Source organism: Coffea eugenioides, chromosome 2, assembly GCF_003713205.1.
Source record: "Coffea eugenioides isolate CCC68of chromosome 2, Ceug_1.0, whole genome shotgun sequence".
Taxonomy (NCBI): domain Eukaryota; kingdom Viridiplantae; phylum Streptophyta; class Magnoliopsida; order Gentianales; family Rubiaceae; genus Coffea; species Coffea eugenioides.
This window is the reverse complement of record NC_040036.1, coordinates 73,086,962-73,104,201: the sequence shown is the minus strand read 5'-3', so window position 1 is coordinate 73,104,201 and position 17,240 is coordinate 73,086,962. Positions and strand designations below refer to the sequence as shown.

The 17,240-nt window shown below is 35.7% G+C and overlaps 1 protein-coding gene across 1 annotated transcript; it reads left to right on the top strand.

The window, feature by feature from the left end:
• The first annotated feature begins 108 nt into the window (after nucleotides 1-108).
• LOC113761884 (peroxisomal adenine nucleotide carrier 1-like) lies at nucleotides 109-4,758 on the top strand. Its single transcript, XM_027305050.1, has 5 exons — nucleotides 109-629; nucleotides 2,502-2,733; nucleotides 3,675-3,821; nucleotides 4,009-4,166; nucleotides 4,241-4,758. Exons 1-5 carry the CDS (start codon nucleotides 487-489, stop codon nucleotides 4,536-4,538), a joined length of 978 nt encoding a protein of 325 aa, XP_027160851.1. The 5' UTR covers nucleotides 109-486; the 3' UTR covers nucleotides 4,539-4,758.
• Nucleotides 4,759-17,240: the final 12,482 nt, after the last annotated feature.

Below are 17,240 nucleotides of genomic sequence, written 5' to 3'. Positions count from 1 at the left end.
AAAAGGCTCATGATTCTCGCAACATAACGCTGGGCCATGGAAAAACGAAATAAGACGGAACACTTCCAATCTGTATCTGTCACGTTTATTTACACATCCCAAGAAACGCCACCCAAGACGGATCTCCTTTCCCATTCCTATTTCGGCTGTTCCCGTTCCAACATTGTCCCCAAGTCGCTTTCCGATGTTCCGACACCGAATTACGTAGCAAAATCCAAATCGAAAATCACGACAATATTGAACTCAAGTTGGAATGGTATTCAACTTCCACCTAATTCTTGCCGGCTACCCAATTTAGTCGTTAGAGTTCTGAATATCGTCACCAACATAGAAACTTCGTTCATCTTCAACTTTCTTCTTATAGCAATCCCATCATGAGAATATAAAATTCCTGTTTTTCACAGAAATCCCATTTGCTTTTTTTTTCTGTTTTTCTAGACTCTAATCATTTTTCTCTGGTGATCCCGGTAAAATATTATTACCATCATGTCGATTGATTTGGGATCATTGTCAGAGGCCACCTCAGGGGCCGTTGGAGCACTGGTTAGCACCACCGTCTTGTACCCTCTTGACACCTGCAAAGCTAAGTTCCAGGCTGAGCTTCGAGCCCATGGTCAACGCAGATACAGGTGCTTTTGTTTCTAATTCTTTTAGCTCATTTCTTGATTATGGTTCTTGATTTTTGTTATCCTGAAATGGAAATCTGTGTATATTATAGATGATTTTTTTTTTTGGTGGGTCTGAGAAATCCTAAAGTATGGAACTTTATGGCTTTTCGTTGATTTGCTGGCCGTGACGTTCCTGCTAGATCAGTGGTGATTAATTATGAGATTTTTGGTCTTCTAAAAGAGAGGATCTTGAAGAATTTGTTTGGAAATGGAAGTTGTAGTTTTTTCCACATTAAGAAATTGGGTGATCAACCTGTTGTTCAATATTGGAATTAAGGTTTTTCTTTTTGTAATCTCTGATTAATGATTTGATTTTGGTGATATGATTCTAAGGACATATTGCCAGATTAAATGCACGCTAAAATGCTGGAATTTTGGAGATTGAGTTGTCCTGTTGAGCTAATGATCAATTTTTCAGGAGTTGTATTACCCTATATGCTTTCTAGACTAAGCTAGGTTTTAAGGATAATATCGAAATTTCACATGTATTCTCCAGAAGATGGTTACTTCTCTGGAAGTTCCTGCTATTTTGAACCTCAACCAAGTTACCTAACCAATTTGGTTGGCTATTTGCTTGGCTGCAATTTTGGAAACTAATACTTAAGGTTCTCAGGTGAAAGCTGTGGTTTAGTTTGTTTCTCGAAGAAATTTGTCAATTTTTACGCTCAGTTCTTGGTTTACACAAATTATTTCCTACAAGCATGAGTATCAAATGATAGACACACCAAAACCCTTGGAGGACGTTCATTGACATAATAGTATCAATGGCAGCTGAATACTCTGTAAAGCAATTGGTTCTTGTCTAATGTCTTTTTCGTTATGTCATAGTCAGTCTTTTCTCACTCCTTGGACTATTTAAAATCTATATACTCCCACAGGCTTTGCACACGTTATTGCTAAGGAGCCCATCATGAGGAGTCTGCAACTATTTATTAAAAGCAATGAAGACATTAGATGAATCTACCATGCCTTATTGATCTTTCTACAAATTCTGTATAATGAGTATGTATATCAAATGGTCAAACTATATATCACACCAGTAGCCATAAAGTGCCATCATCTTCTGTTAAGTACCTTAATGATCTTTCCCTGATTTGTTTTCCTTTTCGGGTGGCCTCGTGTCTACGGAGTGTTAGTAGTCGGTGCTGAAGTTTATCAGTTTCATCTTAAGGCAATGCCCTACTAATTGTGCTCCGCTGCCTCTTATTCTTCTTCTTTTATATCTAATTAAACAGCCACAAAGAGAGAGTGAAGTACAAAAAATTGGTTGCAAGATAGAAGAATTTCTCTAGCATATTCGTGTCTTGTACTAGAGGTGCTAAACCTACTTTACCTATCAAAAATGAAAAGAAACAAAGAGAGTGCTTGTCTTGTTCGCTTTGATGTTCTATCTGACTATGAAACCTATAATCTCTGAGCACTTCATCTGGAGGTCTTGGCCCTGTGTTGGTGGAAGTTTAAGCCATTAAGTTGAAACACATTAACCATTTGTGTATAAGATGTTTTATCTGAGGCTTATGGAACTTCTGGTGCGGATATTAACTTTTGACTTCTTAAGTTAATTACTTTTGTCTCTGTATGTTATGACTATCTGTATGAGACACCTTAATGCTTTCATAGCCTAAAGATAGGGATTCAACCATGTTAGGACTCAATTTATTATAGGAACTTATTATCATCTGTTCTGATTCTTTTTATTATAGCATTTTTTTTCTCCGGTCATGCCCCATGCAGTGTGCACTTTTTTGCTTGATAGGATTTCTGTAGTGAAATTAAACTTGTAGCTGATAACTAAATTCTTACTAAGTGCATTATGTGCTTTGCTTTCTGCAGAAATCTTTCAGATGTTTTATTGGAGGCAATTTCAACTGGTCAAGTTTTTTCATTGTACCAGGGGCTTGGTACCAAGAACTTACAATCTTTTATTGCTCAGTTTGTTTATTTTTATGGATATAGCCACTTTAAGAGACTCTACTTGGAGAGGACTGGCTACAAATCAATTGGCACAAAAGCCAACTTGATTCTTGCTGCTGCAGCTGGAGCTTGTACTGCCATTGCTACTCAAGTAAGAAATTACTTTTCAATTCAGATTTTCAAAGGAAACAACAGCCATATTTTATGTCATGGGGACCCTTAATAACTGCTCAATTGCATGTATAGAACTGCATTTATTTTGATGTGGTTTTAGAACGACTATAGCATCTGGGAGTTGTATGCTACTTCTTGCTAGGTGAACTGTGAAATATTATGTGTACTGTCATTCTAATGCTGATGACATGATTTCGTGAAACTTGAACAAATATAACATATAATTAACCAGCAACAAGAGTAGGACACTAATTGCAGTGATAGATGAGTTGATTATTTGTATTTTCTCCTGCATTTTCTAATTTTTCGTTGAATTTTTTAAGCTCTGAAATGCCCTTTTCCAAATTTCCAATCACATTGCCTTGCTGCTGAAGGTGCACCTGGACCAGTCCTGCCTTGAGTAACCTAGTGGGACAGGCATGGCACCAAGGGATCTATTGGAGGCAGTGCAATTAATCGAAGAATAACAATTAAATATCCTAAGCAAACTTTTAAATGTTCTTGTCTTCTATCTGTTAGGATTTGGGTCAAACATTTTTCTCAGCTCGTATCTCATCTAAATGATAGATTACATGTATAAGATCTTACATCAACATTATTCATGATATTAATGAAAAAAATTTTGGCGTGTGAATTTTCTGGCCAAATGTTCCATGCCTACATACAAGCTCATGAATCCAAATTCATACTTAGACTGACATCATTTAAGCTTATTCAGAATCAAAATTAATTGTGTGGCAGCTTTTACAACACTTGCTAATTCATTTCATTTTTGTAGCTTTCATCATTCTGTGTCATGTTGTGTAGCCCAAACAGAACTGTCCACTGCTGCCAATTAATTCATATGGAAATTCGGCCAAAAAGACTGGAGGTGCTTTAGTTGATTCTAGTGTTGAAGTGATTGTTTTTACTTTGTAGCCCCTGGATACAGCTTCCTCAAGGATGCAGACAAGTGCATTTGGGAAGTCAAAAGGCCTCTGGAGAACACTTACAGAAGGCAGTTGGAGTGATGCATTTGATGGCCTTGGAATTTCTCTTCTATTGACTTCCAACCCAGCCATTCAGGTACTTCATATTTCACGGAAGAAAACATAACTAATTAATAACTGAAGGATCTAGATTCTTAATGAACGTATTTATTCATGGAACTTCAAGATGTGTCTGTTAAGAAGGCACATTTGAAATTTCACATGGAATATGTTTATGGATGGATTCATAGTATATGCTGATGGTAGAACATCAAATGCTGCAGTATACAGTTTTTGATCAACTGAAACAAAGAATGTTGACGAGCAAGCGGGCTAACAACGATGTGGGATCATCCGCTGTAGCACTTTCTGCATTGTCTGCTTTTGTCTTAGGTGCCCTCTCCAAGAGTGTAGCCACAGTTTTGACATATCCTGCGATAAGGTGCTTACTGCTTTGTCACCTCTCTTTCAGTTGCAGCTTATCTAGCCAATCATTTACCCTCATGTTGTAATCAGGTGTAAAGTCATGATTCAAGCTGCTGACGCAAATGATGAAGTGGATAAGAAAGTCAAAGTGGATAGCAAAGCGAAGCCAAAATCCAGGAAGACTATCTCCAGTGTTCTTTGCTCTATCTGGAGGAAAGAAGGGATTCCAGGGTTTTTTAAGGGACTGCAAGCTCAAATCTTGAAAACAGTTCTAAGCTCAGCATTGCTGTTAATGATTAAGGAAAAGATCTCTGCAACAACTTGGGTCCTTCTACTTGCAATGAGGAGGTTATTGATGCTTAATCAGGCTAGATTAAAGAATGCATAATGATAGCGATGATGACGGCAAGTGCAATACTGTTTGTACAGAACTATCCCAGGAGGTAGCAAAATGCTAAAGATTTAATAAGTTAAGTTTCAGTGAAGCAACAGGAAAATCTGTCTGCTTTTCAAAAGGATTCTTTGGTTCTTTGGATGCAAGAATTTGTTAGATCCGCCGCATGTGTTTTGGTGAAATATAAATAAATTGATGCAAAAATGTTCAATTATTTCAGTGTAAGTTGAAGAAATCATTTTAATTTACTCTGGATTAGCTTTGCCTAGATGATTTGTAGCATAATGACTGATTCAATCCTGTTGCGCAATCTCTGGTGCTATTTAGGTCGGTTGAATTGTATTGAGTTTGTATTTGAAATCATTTTATTGATGCTCGCACTAATTGAAGTAGCATTACAAATAAAAGCGCCAGTATGAGTGTGTCAGCAACCATTGAAAAAAAAAAAGAAGAAAAAGTGTCACTAACAGCCTTTTTCCTTTCCACGTTTAAGGCTTGGAATCTCTACTGAATGAAAAAAGTAAAAAAAAAAAAAAAAGCATTTGCACACAAGGAGAAAATTTAACTTCGTCATGATGAGAGAAGAATCCGTAAAGAAATCATATGATTTTATTTAATAAAGATAAGCATATTGGGGGTGGATTGGGTTGGATTGAATGGTAAGATGGGATGAATTGTAGATAAGATCTCTCATTTGTTAAACAAAATTTTTTTTAAAAAAAAAAACCATATCATCATGTTTATGCATTTGCTTCAAAGGCACCTTTTTCGTAAGAATTTCCAAATGTATTATTAGTCGCCAAAACCCGTTTAAAGAAGAAGAGAATTTTTTTTGTTGTGGTTTAATGTTACAGGTTTTGGCAGACAAACTGTCCCATGTCACCGTCCAACTTACCGGTAATGGAAAAGTTGAGTTTTACTTTCTTTCTTGCCAGAAATTTTTTCTATACTTGGATAAGCTTTTTTTTTTTTTTTTTTGGGGGAACTTGGAAATCTTGTCAATGGCAGAAAGTGAAACGGATTCTTTTCCTTAATGTTCATATTGATTTCTTCCACATGAGAAATAATTGCTGGAGGGTGTGTATGAAATCTACCATGCATTTGTGCGATAGCATAACTACTTGATACTTAACGAAAAATTAAGCTTAAAGAATTCTATCATACTCAGATTAAGTGTATTGTAACGAGTAAATGAAAATTTTCTGCAATAGTGATCAGAATTACACATGGGTATAAAGGCGAATTTGATGTTTTCAGCTTATTTTTCTCTCATGTTCTTCTTTTGATAGTTTACAAGAAACAGATGCCCTCTATACAAAGCAAATACTAAGCCTGCATTGGCCCTTGTCATGATTGTTCCTTTCTGATTTGTTTTGGTCTTTTAGTTGTAAGTGAAAACTGTCCCTGTTTATTGCACTCTTTGGTAACTTTTTGCTGCTACATTTCTGTTTCATCAGAAATTACTCGTCCTATACCAATCATCTTGGCACAGTCTATATACGAAATGCTTTCTCATCCGTCAAAAACTTTGGTATCTCATCATTATTGATGCAACCAAACCAATCCAAAAGGAGGGTGAAGAAGCAGATAAGTTTCCTGAGAGATTGGAGGATTGGGACAGTCAGAATCATCTGATCATCACTTGGTTCTACAACACTTCTGCTTCTCGTGGCAGCTTTGATACTGCTAAGGAGGTCTGGGATTTTCTTGCCAATCGCTATATTGGTTGGAATCTTATTGATCAATACCTACTCTTGCAAACTCTTCATCGCTTGAAGCAAGAAGATCAAGAACCAGTGTATCAGCTTATTGCAAACATGAATGCAGTCTGGGATCAATTAACCAGTTTTGAGCCAACTTTTAAGTGTACAGTTAATGCTGAAAAAGTTGCTGCTTATAAGGATCAACAGCGGGTGATTCAGTTTCTCATGGCTCTTTCTGATGATTTTGAACCTATTCGAGCCTCGTCACTTTGTAGACAGCCTCAACCAGCTCTCAAGCTCGAGGTTCTTTTTGAAGAAGCTCAACTTAGTTATCGTGATCAAACTTGCAAGTTGCAAAATTGATGTAAATGTTATCAATTGGGTGATTTGGTTTTCACTTTTCAATTTATCCGTGTCTTCTTCAAGATTTGGAAATACTATTGTAGATTTGGAGATCTCCTTTTATATCTCCCAATTTTGCATGCTGATGTTGAAAGAAAGCACTTCTGATCCTCAGCCCCTTTATCAAGTCACACTCTTCAAATCGTCCTAATACGTATAATAAGTCATGTGGTAAGAATTACCGTAAGTAACCTCACGTGACAGGATTTGAAGAGTGAGCCTCGTAATGAAACTCTATAATGGAGATAAATTCTCTTGATACGTGTAATAAGTCATGTTATAAGAATTAATGTAAGTAATCTCATGTGACACGTGTCAGAATTTAAAGAGTGAAGCTTGTAATGAATCTACATAGTGAAGATAAAAAGATAAGACTTGGTATTGAATCTCTATAGTGGAGCTGAGAATCAGAAGCGAAAGAAAAGGCCCCGGCACTGTCCAAAGACTTGGAAAGCCCTGGTGGTTCAGGGGATTTTTTTTTTTTTTTTTTTTTTGGGGGATTTACAAGCTCAATGCTTGGTAAAAGAGTTAAAGCTTGGCATTGCTTTTGATGATTTGAAAAGAAATACTCTGCAACAGCTTGGGTCCTTAGAAAATCTCTCTATCTCAAAGAACAGATTCTTTGGTTGGTAAAACGCAGCACAGCCACGCAGATGGGTCCGGGTTTGACACGTTCGAAACAAAAACAAATTGATGCAAAAATTTGACCCATTATGTGTTACAAAATTGGACTTTATCGATAATTTCAGACAGCTCCCTTGAGTTTTTCATAATTTCAATTCGCATCCCTAAGGTTTTGAATATCTATACTAAACTCCCTTGGCATGCATTCCAAAGAAACTATAATAGCATTCACGAAATTCTTCAGCTTCTGTGTTTTAAAAGAAGTGAAACAATAGGAAACTTCCTTCTCGACACCTGATTTTACTTTTCCCTCGAGAGTTCGAATCATTAAAAAAAAAAAAAACGTAGCTAATAGGAAAGCAAAAGAGTATTTGAAGAAGATAGGGAGAAGGAATCATCAATGGCAATTGTGAGTGCAAAGAACAGGTAACTTTGAAGCAAAAGAGTACTCAAAGAAGATGGGAAATAAGAATTGGCAACAGTAATTTTGAGAGCAAAGGGAAGCGTCGGGGGAAGGGTGGTGAAGGTGGGAAATCGGGTACAGTACAATAATGAGCATGGGAATCGAGACGGCATTGCGACGCGCAGGCAAAATGGTGCCTGTGTTGTACCATTATTTGAATCTTGGGAATCATTTTGAACACAATTTTGGAATGTTTGGTATTCTATAGCATAGTTATTAAACCCGGCCCGGGGAGGAACCGGTGAAAGAGGTGGATCAACGGGTTACTGGTTCAACCAGTGGGTGAGTAGTCCAACCGGTGGGTCTCTGAATATATTTAAATATTATGTCTCATAATTTTTATGCCATAATAAATATTCAATTAGTCTAATTTATTATAGAATCATTAATTCTTATAAGAATTAATGATTCTATAATAAGAATTAATGATTCTATAATAAATTAGACTAATTGAATATTTATTATGGGAGAATTAACAACCTAAATTTAATTAGTAATCTACCAAATTTCAAGTATAAAATATTATCTAAGTATAATTATCTAGTTTATTTATGAATTTTAAGTGCAAAAGTTTAGATATTTTCCTTTAAAAGGAATTGCATAATATGTTATTTTTTAAGTCAATTTCATAATTTATAGAGTTTGGGGAATAATAAAATGTTACTATTAAAAAAGTCTAAATAAATTTTCTTTTGGAGAAACAAAATAAGAATAAAAGTCCACTATATAATATAAGAATAACAAAATGACAAACAAGTGGTTGGCTGGTCCAGCGGAATTGTATTCAATTCATATGCTTGAGGTTGGGTGTTTGAATCTCCATTCACGCATCTTTACAAAATTTTTTCATGTAGGCCGGGTTACTCCTAAAACCGGCCAGTTCAACGGGTTGATCGGTTGAACCGCCGGTCTGTTGAAAAGTCAACGATTTGAATGCAGAGACGATCCTATGAAGAATCCAGCCCGGTTTCATGGTTGGTTAATCGGATTGACCGGTTGAACCGTCGAGCCAAACCGGATTTAATAACTATGTTCTATAGATTGATTCAATTGTATTACACAGGATGAAATGAAATTACTAAAAATTGTTAATGTTCATATAGAATCTAGCGTGTTTGGTATTATTTGAAATAATTACTGTAACATTTTTGTGATGTGATACAGGCAAATAATTTGGAACCGAATAATGACTATCCAAACATACTATTGAACAGTTGGAATGTAAATTGACAAGTTTTCACATTTGTCAAAGGTTTCTATTTACGTTCACTAAAAAAAAAAATCTCTAGCCTTTGTAGTGTGTGGGATTTATCTAACTAAAAAACAAAAATTTGAAATTCCTCGTGACCAAAAAGAGTAAAATTTTTCAAAATATTTTATGATCAAAATTTAAATGTGTCTCTTCTAATGTAAATGTATATTTTAGCGGATTACAATTAAATATCTACTAATTGTTGCCCCTGACCAACTCACCCACTGACATTGCCCTATCCTAAACTCATTCTTTTGACTTTCTTCAGCATGTGCGCATTGCACAAAATTAGCTCTTTAATGTCTAAAGTAAAAGCTAAAGCTATAGCATCAAATATTTCTAAAGTTATATTGAAATAAAAAGAAAATTTTCACTAGAACAAGTGTTACCGTTCCCCACTCAAGCTTTCCTCAGCCCCAACCTATCTTTTAGGTTTTCTTAAAATGTTTTTGAAGTTTTATATCATTCATATCTTATCCGTTAGAAATCCTCCACACCCTTTCATTTCAAAATATGTACGTGTATTGTTAACTTTATATATTTTGGAGAAATCTATAACATAAGTACATTTCAATGAATTTTTTAATCTTTGTGCATATGCTAACTATTTACTTTGTTTATTTTGGAAAGATCCATAAAACAAGTACATTTCTATTGAATTTTTAATATACAAGATTTGGTATTTGCTTAATCTTTGTTCATATGCTAACCATCTACTAGTTTATTATTGTTACAAATGTTGACCTTCATACATGACAAATATGATATATAGTTATCAATCAGAATTTTTAATAAGAAAACATATGTATGAGAATTAAAAAGTACTATTTAGAAATTTTATGAAGATACATATAAGACAGAAGAAGAAAAGATAGATATGAAGGAAACATAGGAGTTAGGACAGTTTTGAACTGCCATCACTATAGTAGAATCTTTCTGTTAGTCCTATGTTATTTTTTGTCTTTATAACATAAAACACTTAAAAACCATACTTAAATCTCATCCTTCTACAAACTACATGACAACATGTCATATTCATAATAGAACTCTTGATACAACTTTCAATGAATTGGAGAAAGTTAAAGGTTGGACTATTTTTGAGTATAGCCAAGAACAAGTGTCCTAATTTTCTTTTCAATTAATGCATTTTGTTTACGAGCATATGGTATTGTTTGTTGACTTTTAGGTTATTCTGTGATATGGTAATTTCTGTCAGTAGTTCATACATAGGATTTGGGCTACAAAATCATGACAGAATCTACAATATTTTAGTCTAATCTAACAATATGTTCTTTGTTCATCTCAAATCACCCAAATCACTTGAAGACCATATATCTTCTAGGGATGATTGTCATAGAGTGTCTGCCTCCGAATTTCATTTGAGAGTATAAAAAGAGGATGAACATTTTGCATTTGATGATTGATCTTTCTATTGCAAAATTATATTAAAAATAGTGTGCTTAGGGAGTTTTCAACTTGTATAACTCCAGTCGCACACAAAAGTGCCATGGACACATGTTGAACTTTTCCAATTTCCGATGCAATTGCAGCCCATTATTACATAGAACATAAGAACAAGATAGATAATTTGGAGTTAGTGCCCTTATTGAGACAGAAGGATAAGGTGCCGAAGAAGGGGAAAGAAGTGCCGACTGATAGGGTACATTTTAGTGAGATATTTTGCTAATATTGCATAATTGTTTTGACTAAATATTGCACTATTTGGGGGACTCTACTCAGGTTTTGTGTTTAGTGGTAATTACAGGAAGTGGTGAAGAAAATGCGCTGAAAATCAACATTCCAAAAGATTTCCTGACAGTTAGGCGTGCCCAAACCTAACTCCACCATTCAAGGCCGGATTCTCGGGATCATTCGCACGTGAGAAGCTTCAGAAAATTGAGTGAAGTAACTGGCTACAAATTGGGAAATCAGTGGGGCCGCTCCAAAGAAAAGCAAAAGTTGAAGAAGTTGAATTGTAATAGGATTACTATTTAAGAAGTAATTGGTATTTGGTTACCAATGAATTAGGAGAAAAAGTAGGAAAAGTGAGAGATCTTAGGCACCGTTCCTTTTGGAGGTTAAAACCGCAGAGGAGTAGATTGTACTTTTTTTGGGTCTTTGACTTTTGGCTTCTTGGCAAAACTTGGAGGAAACAAGCGAAAAAGTCACAATTGTTGACTTGTTCTATTGTTCCTTTTGACCGTATTGGAGAGACATCAGACTCTCTTTATGCTTTTGTTAGAGACAATAGAAAGCAACGATTTTTCTTGTTCTTTTCTTTCTCTGTTGACCGATTTTGGGGAGACAAGAATTAACGGCTTTTCTCAATTGTGTTGCGTGGCTTGTTCTCTATTAATGGAGAACTAATTTTCTATTTCTAGTCAAGGGGACAACTGAAATTTGGTTCAATAATAATTGTGAGATCTAAATTATGTTAACTATTTCCTTCATTTATTGGTATTTGTATGTTTTCTGCTTTTAATTGTTGTTATAAACTATCGCCCCCTTTTCGCCGAGAAAAATAAGAATAAAAAAGGTATTTATTAAAGATATGATTTCCATTTTGAAAATAAGAGAATGTGACCTGAAAATGTGACTTTAAAAATGCGACAATTTGGGTCCAAAATTTAGTCTAAAAAGGGTTTTTAAGGAAAAAAATAGGAGTCGCCACTTGGTATTGAAGTTTGGTGTACCAAGTCACCCCAAAAAAAAATTTTTGACAAAGACAAAAATTAAAATAAAACAAAACCCTTTTCTGACAACTCCAGGTCTTTGAAAACAGAGAGAAAATGGATTCGGGAGTCACGGTTGAAGAAAGGGAAGGCAAAGGTTCGAATTAACTCAAAGCGCGTGGAGAGCACGCCTGCGAGTAGTCTAAGCTAGTTGTGTGGTTTAGTCAAAATTTTCCTAATCCAACCTTTAATTTTATCATATTTGGATGTTTCCTACATGGATGTAAATCTAAATTTATAAAATATCGAAAGGGTCAAAATATCCATTCAAGGGTTTAATCGAACCAATCGCATTAATTGCGAAGGCCAAAATGATTTCTTGAAAGTGTCACGAGTATGCAAATGATGAAATTAAAAATAAAGAAAAGAAATTAAATTATATACATATATACAAGTGATCAAAGAAAAAGGAAATGCAACATAAAGGGTACGGGAGGCAAACACTCGTGACATAATTTTCTTATACATGGATTAATAGAGTATTTAAACTAAAAAATTATAATCACCCATTTCCCATGTTTGAAAAATAATTATCCTAACATGAACAAGCAAATGAACTAACTTAAATGAGATGCAATTCTAAATGACATGATTAGTACCTATAGAGGGTAAAGGATAATATAATAGGGAATATCATGCAAATGAGAAAATATCCTAAAAATGAAAATATGCATGGAAATGTAATGAATATCACACAAAGATGAATCTAACGCGAGACGGTCTAAAGGGTCTAGCGTTGGACTAGCCCATTTCTAAAAATCCTTACTAGCATTGGACTAGCAAGTAAGCGGAGGGAGAAGTCACAACTAGCGGAGGGAGAAGTCACAACTAGCGTTGGACTAGTGTGGTGATATCATGTATTAACAATTCATAGTGAAACAAATAAAGCATAAATGAAAACAAATAAACACATAAGAGCACGTAGCACATAACACGTAAATATAAATATCTAGATGCCAAAATCCTGAGAAAAGCGGATAAAACACATAACATATAAGCCACATAAGTACACAACCTATCTATTACATCAGGGAGCGCCTGACTACAATCTAAAAGGGAAAGTAAAATAAAACAAAACAAATCTAATTATCCTATCTATTACATTTTTGAGGTATTTAAGTGCCTCTCAAATAATTATAAAATTAACTAAACAAACATAAGAAAATTTAAATGAACATTCAAATCAAATAAACAAAGCATATAAAAATATATAAACACATAGGAACACGTAGGAGCACATAAGAGCATGTAATTGACATTGAAATAATAATAATGGGGTACCTCCCTTTTAAAGTGGTGACTAAACGGAGTCAAATTACCCTATTTATACTCAAAATGAACAAAAGAATCATGGCACCAATTTAATTGAAAAACTAATAATAATAATGAAAATTCACCTCAATATGTCAAACGTAAATAAATTTAAGAATCTCTAAAAATTACAAGTTGAACATACTCAAAAGTAACATAATTAGCTATTAAAGAAAAGAAACAATCATAATAAAGAGAGTCAAAATTCATCAGGGACTGAATTGCAAAAATCGAAAAACTTTTGGGGACAAAAATTATATTTTTTTCCAAAGTTTAGAGGTCAAAATTAAATGAAAGATAAAATTCAAGGACCAAAATGCAATTAATTTAAGGACCTAAGTGAAACAAATTTAAAATGTTCTGGGCCGAAGTGAAACTACTCCAAAGATCAGGGGTTAAAGTGCAAATTGTAATCAGATCTTCTTAAGAAAACAGGCCTCTGGGCCGTTATTTATTTCTTTGGGCCAAAACCTACCTAAGTCCAGCCGAAAGTCCAAGCCAAAACACACAGGTCAGCCCGTCTTCTATCACTCAAACCCAACCAAAAAAAACACATGGGCTCTGACCTCCTAAACCAACCGAAACCCAAAAGAAATAAAACAAAACCCAACCACAAGCCCACCGAAGGAAAAAAATTAGCCCAAACCCCTTTTTTTCTTCTTTTCTTTTCTTTCTTTCTTCTTCCTTCGTTTCTTCTCCTCCTCTGGCCATCCGAAGCTTACTTCAGTTGGTGGCCATGGTGGCCGCCGGTGGCGCCACCACCACCGTACCGCCGCCGCCGGCGACGTCTCCGGTCACCAAAATTTCTCAAAATGCACCTCCCCAACCTATTTTTTGCGTAGATTCCATTTTCGGAGTTAGTTTTTACAAAAGATGATCTGAAAGTGTCTAAAATGTCAAATAAACAGCCCAGCTTTTATATTTTTAAAACCTCAAATCTTCACCAAAAATCATAAAATTTATGCCAAAACACTCCTTATAGCTTCTACATTACAACTATAATCTTAGTTAACAAGAACACAACAATAAAAGACTACATTAAGGCAAAACAGTCCCTAAAATTCTTTTTTTTTTTTTTACTTTGGCATTTTATCAAACACAAATAATGCATACACCAATCGTACTTCCTTTCTCCCTAATCTGGTTATACCATTTCCCCAACAACATAATGATCGCAAAACCAACAAGAGAAAGAAACAAACTAATGTCTAGACATGCTTATGGTACGGGACATAAAGAATTTGGGTAACCAAGGAAAATTTCAGCACCAACTTTGAATTTAAGACAAGGAATAGCAAGGAAAAGAAAAGAAAAAACGAGAGCCTTACCTTGCCTAGCAGTGGAGAAATTACACAACGGTAGTGGCAATGGCGATTTTTGATGATGGTAACCTCCCCCACTTGTTCCCTTAACTCCTCCTTTCTGTTTTCTTTTTCTTTTCTCCTTGTATCCGAGAGAGAGGAATGGGGATTGTTGTTGGTGTGGGGAGTGTATGTGAAATTGGGAATTGGAGAGCCGAGAGTGAGTTAGGGAGTGGAGAGTGCTTCTTGTTGTTGCTTTTTTGTCTCCAGCCCCAAAGAAAAGAAACGGCCGAGAGAGTTAATTGAGGGTGGCGTATTAGTTTGGCCAAAATGATGATCTTCTCCCAAAATGACAAGATGGATCCCTGAGATAACATGATGGATTTTTCACCAAAAAATGAGAAGAAAGGCTCGTGAGAATGGAGTGTAAAAATGGGTTAAGTGTATTTGGTGAGGAAAATGATGAAATGTGTAAGCTTAGTAATAATTGATTTTGATTTGTGATTTGTGATTTGTGATTTTTGATTTTTTTGATTTTTTGATTTTTGATTGAATTTTTTTTTATTTTTTTATTATTATTATTTTTTATTTTTCATTTCTTTTTTCTTTTTTTTGAAGATAAATCTACACAAATGAGACAAAATATACTTAAAAATGCAGGAAAATAAATGGCTTATCAAATAGAAAAAATTCAAGAAAACATAAAATTTGACAAAAATTTGGCAGAAATTTGGTGAAAGTTCGAAATTGTTTCTGGGTTTGAATTCCATTGGTTTGAAAAGGATTTTGAGAAAGGTTATTATTTTGCAGGGTTGGTCTGGGATGGTAAATGGGACGAGTGTGATTTTGAAAGACGGGTTATGGGGTTGGAGGTAACGGTGAGGTATTCAAGTGATTTGGTCGGGAATGATGGAATTAGGTAGTAGTGTGGTAGACTGGTTGAGGGTTAGGATAATACGGGTAAGGAACAGAATAGGTGGGATGGTTTCGGATTCTGGGTCTGAAAGACGGGCCCTGATCCCATATAAAAGCAGTTTCTCCTTCTTTCTTCTTGAATGGGGGCTTTTTTCCATTGTTGCTTTGATTTTGTAGAGCATCTAATTGCAACTTTAATGCAGACACATTAACAATCTTCCCTGCCTTGACAAATTCATCGTATTCCTCTAACTTGTTAATAATGGCAGCAAATGAACTTCCAGTCATGCGAAAGATCTCTTCAAAGTAGGGTGGATCGTGAGTTTTGATGAAAGTACGAACAATCTCCTCCTCAGTCATAGGAGGCTCCACTTTGGCAGCTAACTTTCTCCACCGCTTTGCATAGCTCTTGTGATCTTCCGATGGCTTTCTTTTTGTACCTTCCAGTGTTGTGCGCGTTGGTGCCAATTCACAATTAAACTTATATTGCTTCACAAAGGCCGTTGACAAATCCAACCAGGTTTTGACCTCTTCAGACTTCAATACCAATCTAGAGCATCTCCCTCCAAACTTTCCGAAAATAGACGCATAGGCAAATTCTCATCGTCTACGGGTTTACCTAACTTGTTTGCGAACATCTTGAGATGCGTCTTAGGATTTTCAGTTCCATCATACTTGCTGAATTTAGGGGTTTTGAATCCCAACGGTAGCTGAATATCGGAAAAAAGACACAATTCATTGTAATCTAACCCACCATGCCTGCTCAACCCTTGATTCTTTTTCATAAAGTCATCGAATCGATCCAACCTTCTTAACAGATCTTTGTCTATGGGTATAGGTTGTTCTTCTATCACCGTCTTTCATTGAGATGCAGTATCCAGTACAAAAGTCTCTGCAGTATGATGGTGGGGTCCCTGAGGGTTGGGAGGAACATTCAAATTGGTCTGCGGATGGGTTTGAGGGATTTGACTACTGGTTGGGTTCACCAATATATAATTCGGAGGCATATAGGAAAAGTCTGAATTTAATCGGGTAAAGGTATTTTCAAATGGATTGGCGAAAGGAGGAAGGAAAGTTGTTTGGGTATTGGATGTGTGGGGTGGTTGATAGTCTTGGGCAGGTGGGTGATTATCGAGAGGTTCTTGGTCATTCGGGACACCACCACCATTGTTGCTCGCGACCAACTGGTCAATTACACGTCTCTGTGCGGCCATTTCAGCACTTAACTCATTGAACTTGCCGAGTACCTCACTTAACTGAGCTCCTAATGCTGTAAAGTCCGGTGACGTAACCATAGCAGATCTTTCCGAAGTTTCTGGCAGTGAACTCATGTTTACAGACTGTCTCAAGGCTCTACTTCAGAACCTGGTGATGATGGGACTTTTTTGGGTAGCTATTGTGAAAAATACCTGATAGTGGAGAAAAGAAACTGATTTAGGATTGGATTTTCTGTCAAATTGCTGTAATTTATTCAAGAAAAAGAAAAAGAAAGAAAAAAAGAAAAAAAAACATGAGTTAGTAGATATTTAAATAATTCGGATGCATGTCCTATGGGGGAACCCTTTTTGTACCAAGGGTAGGCCTAAATGATGCAACACTTTCGGAATGAGACCCGTTGATCAAACCTGTTATTGACAATCATTTTGTGAAAAAGGAGAGATTTCATTTCATTGCAAAATACCAAGTATATTTGTTTACATCATGTCGCGAAGCCGGCTTCGTACAAGGTCACCAAAATTTCTGAGCCTATCTAGTACAGAATCTCTAGTTTCTCTAACATACGGAATCTTGACACGTTCGGTTTGATCATGTAATTCCCCACATTTTCGTTTCATCTCTTGGCGTTCTTCTCGCTCCTTTTCATACAACCTTTTGTTTTCCTCTGCCCTTTCCTTGTATGCCTCGACGGATTTCTTCAACTGTAGAACCTTCTTGTCCTTGGCTTCAATGATGGCTTTCAACTTCTTGATCTCCTCATATGGCTCACATTGCA

Coding starts and splice junctions, on each gene's coding strand:
- LOC113761884 (XM_027305050.1), top strand. CDS start 487: ATGTCGATTGATTTGGGATCATTGTCAGAGGCCACCTCAGGGGCCGTT. Junction 630..2,501: donor CATGGTCAACGCAGATACAG/GTGCTTTTGTTT, acceptor TGCTTTCTGCAG/AAATCTTTCAGATGTTTTAT. Junction 2,734..3,674: donor GTACTGCCATTGCTACTCAA/GTAAGAAATTAC, acceptor TTTACTTTGTAG/CCCCTGGATACAGCTTCCTC.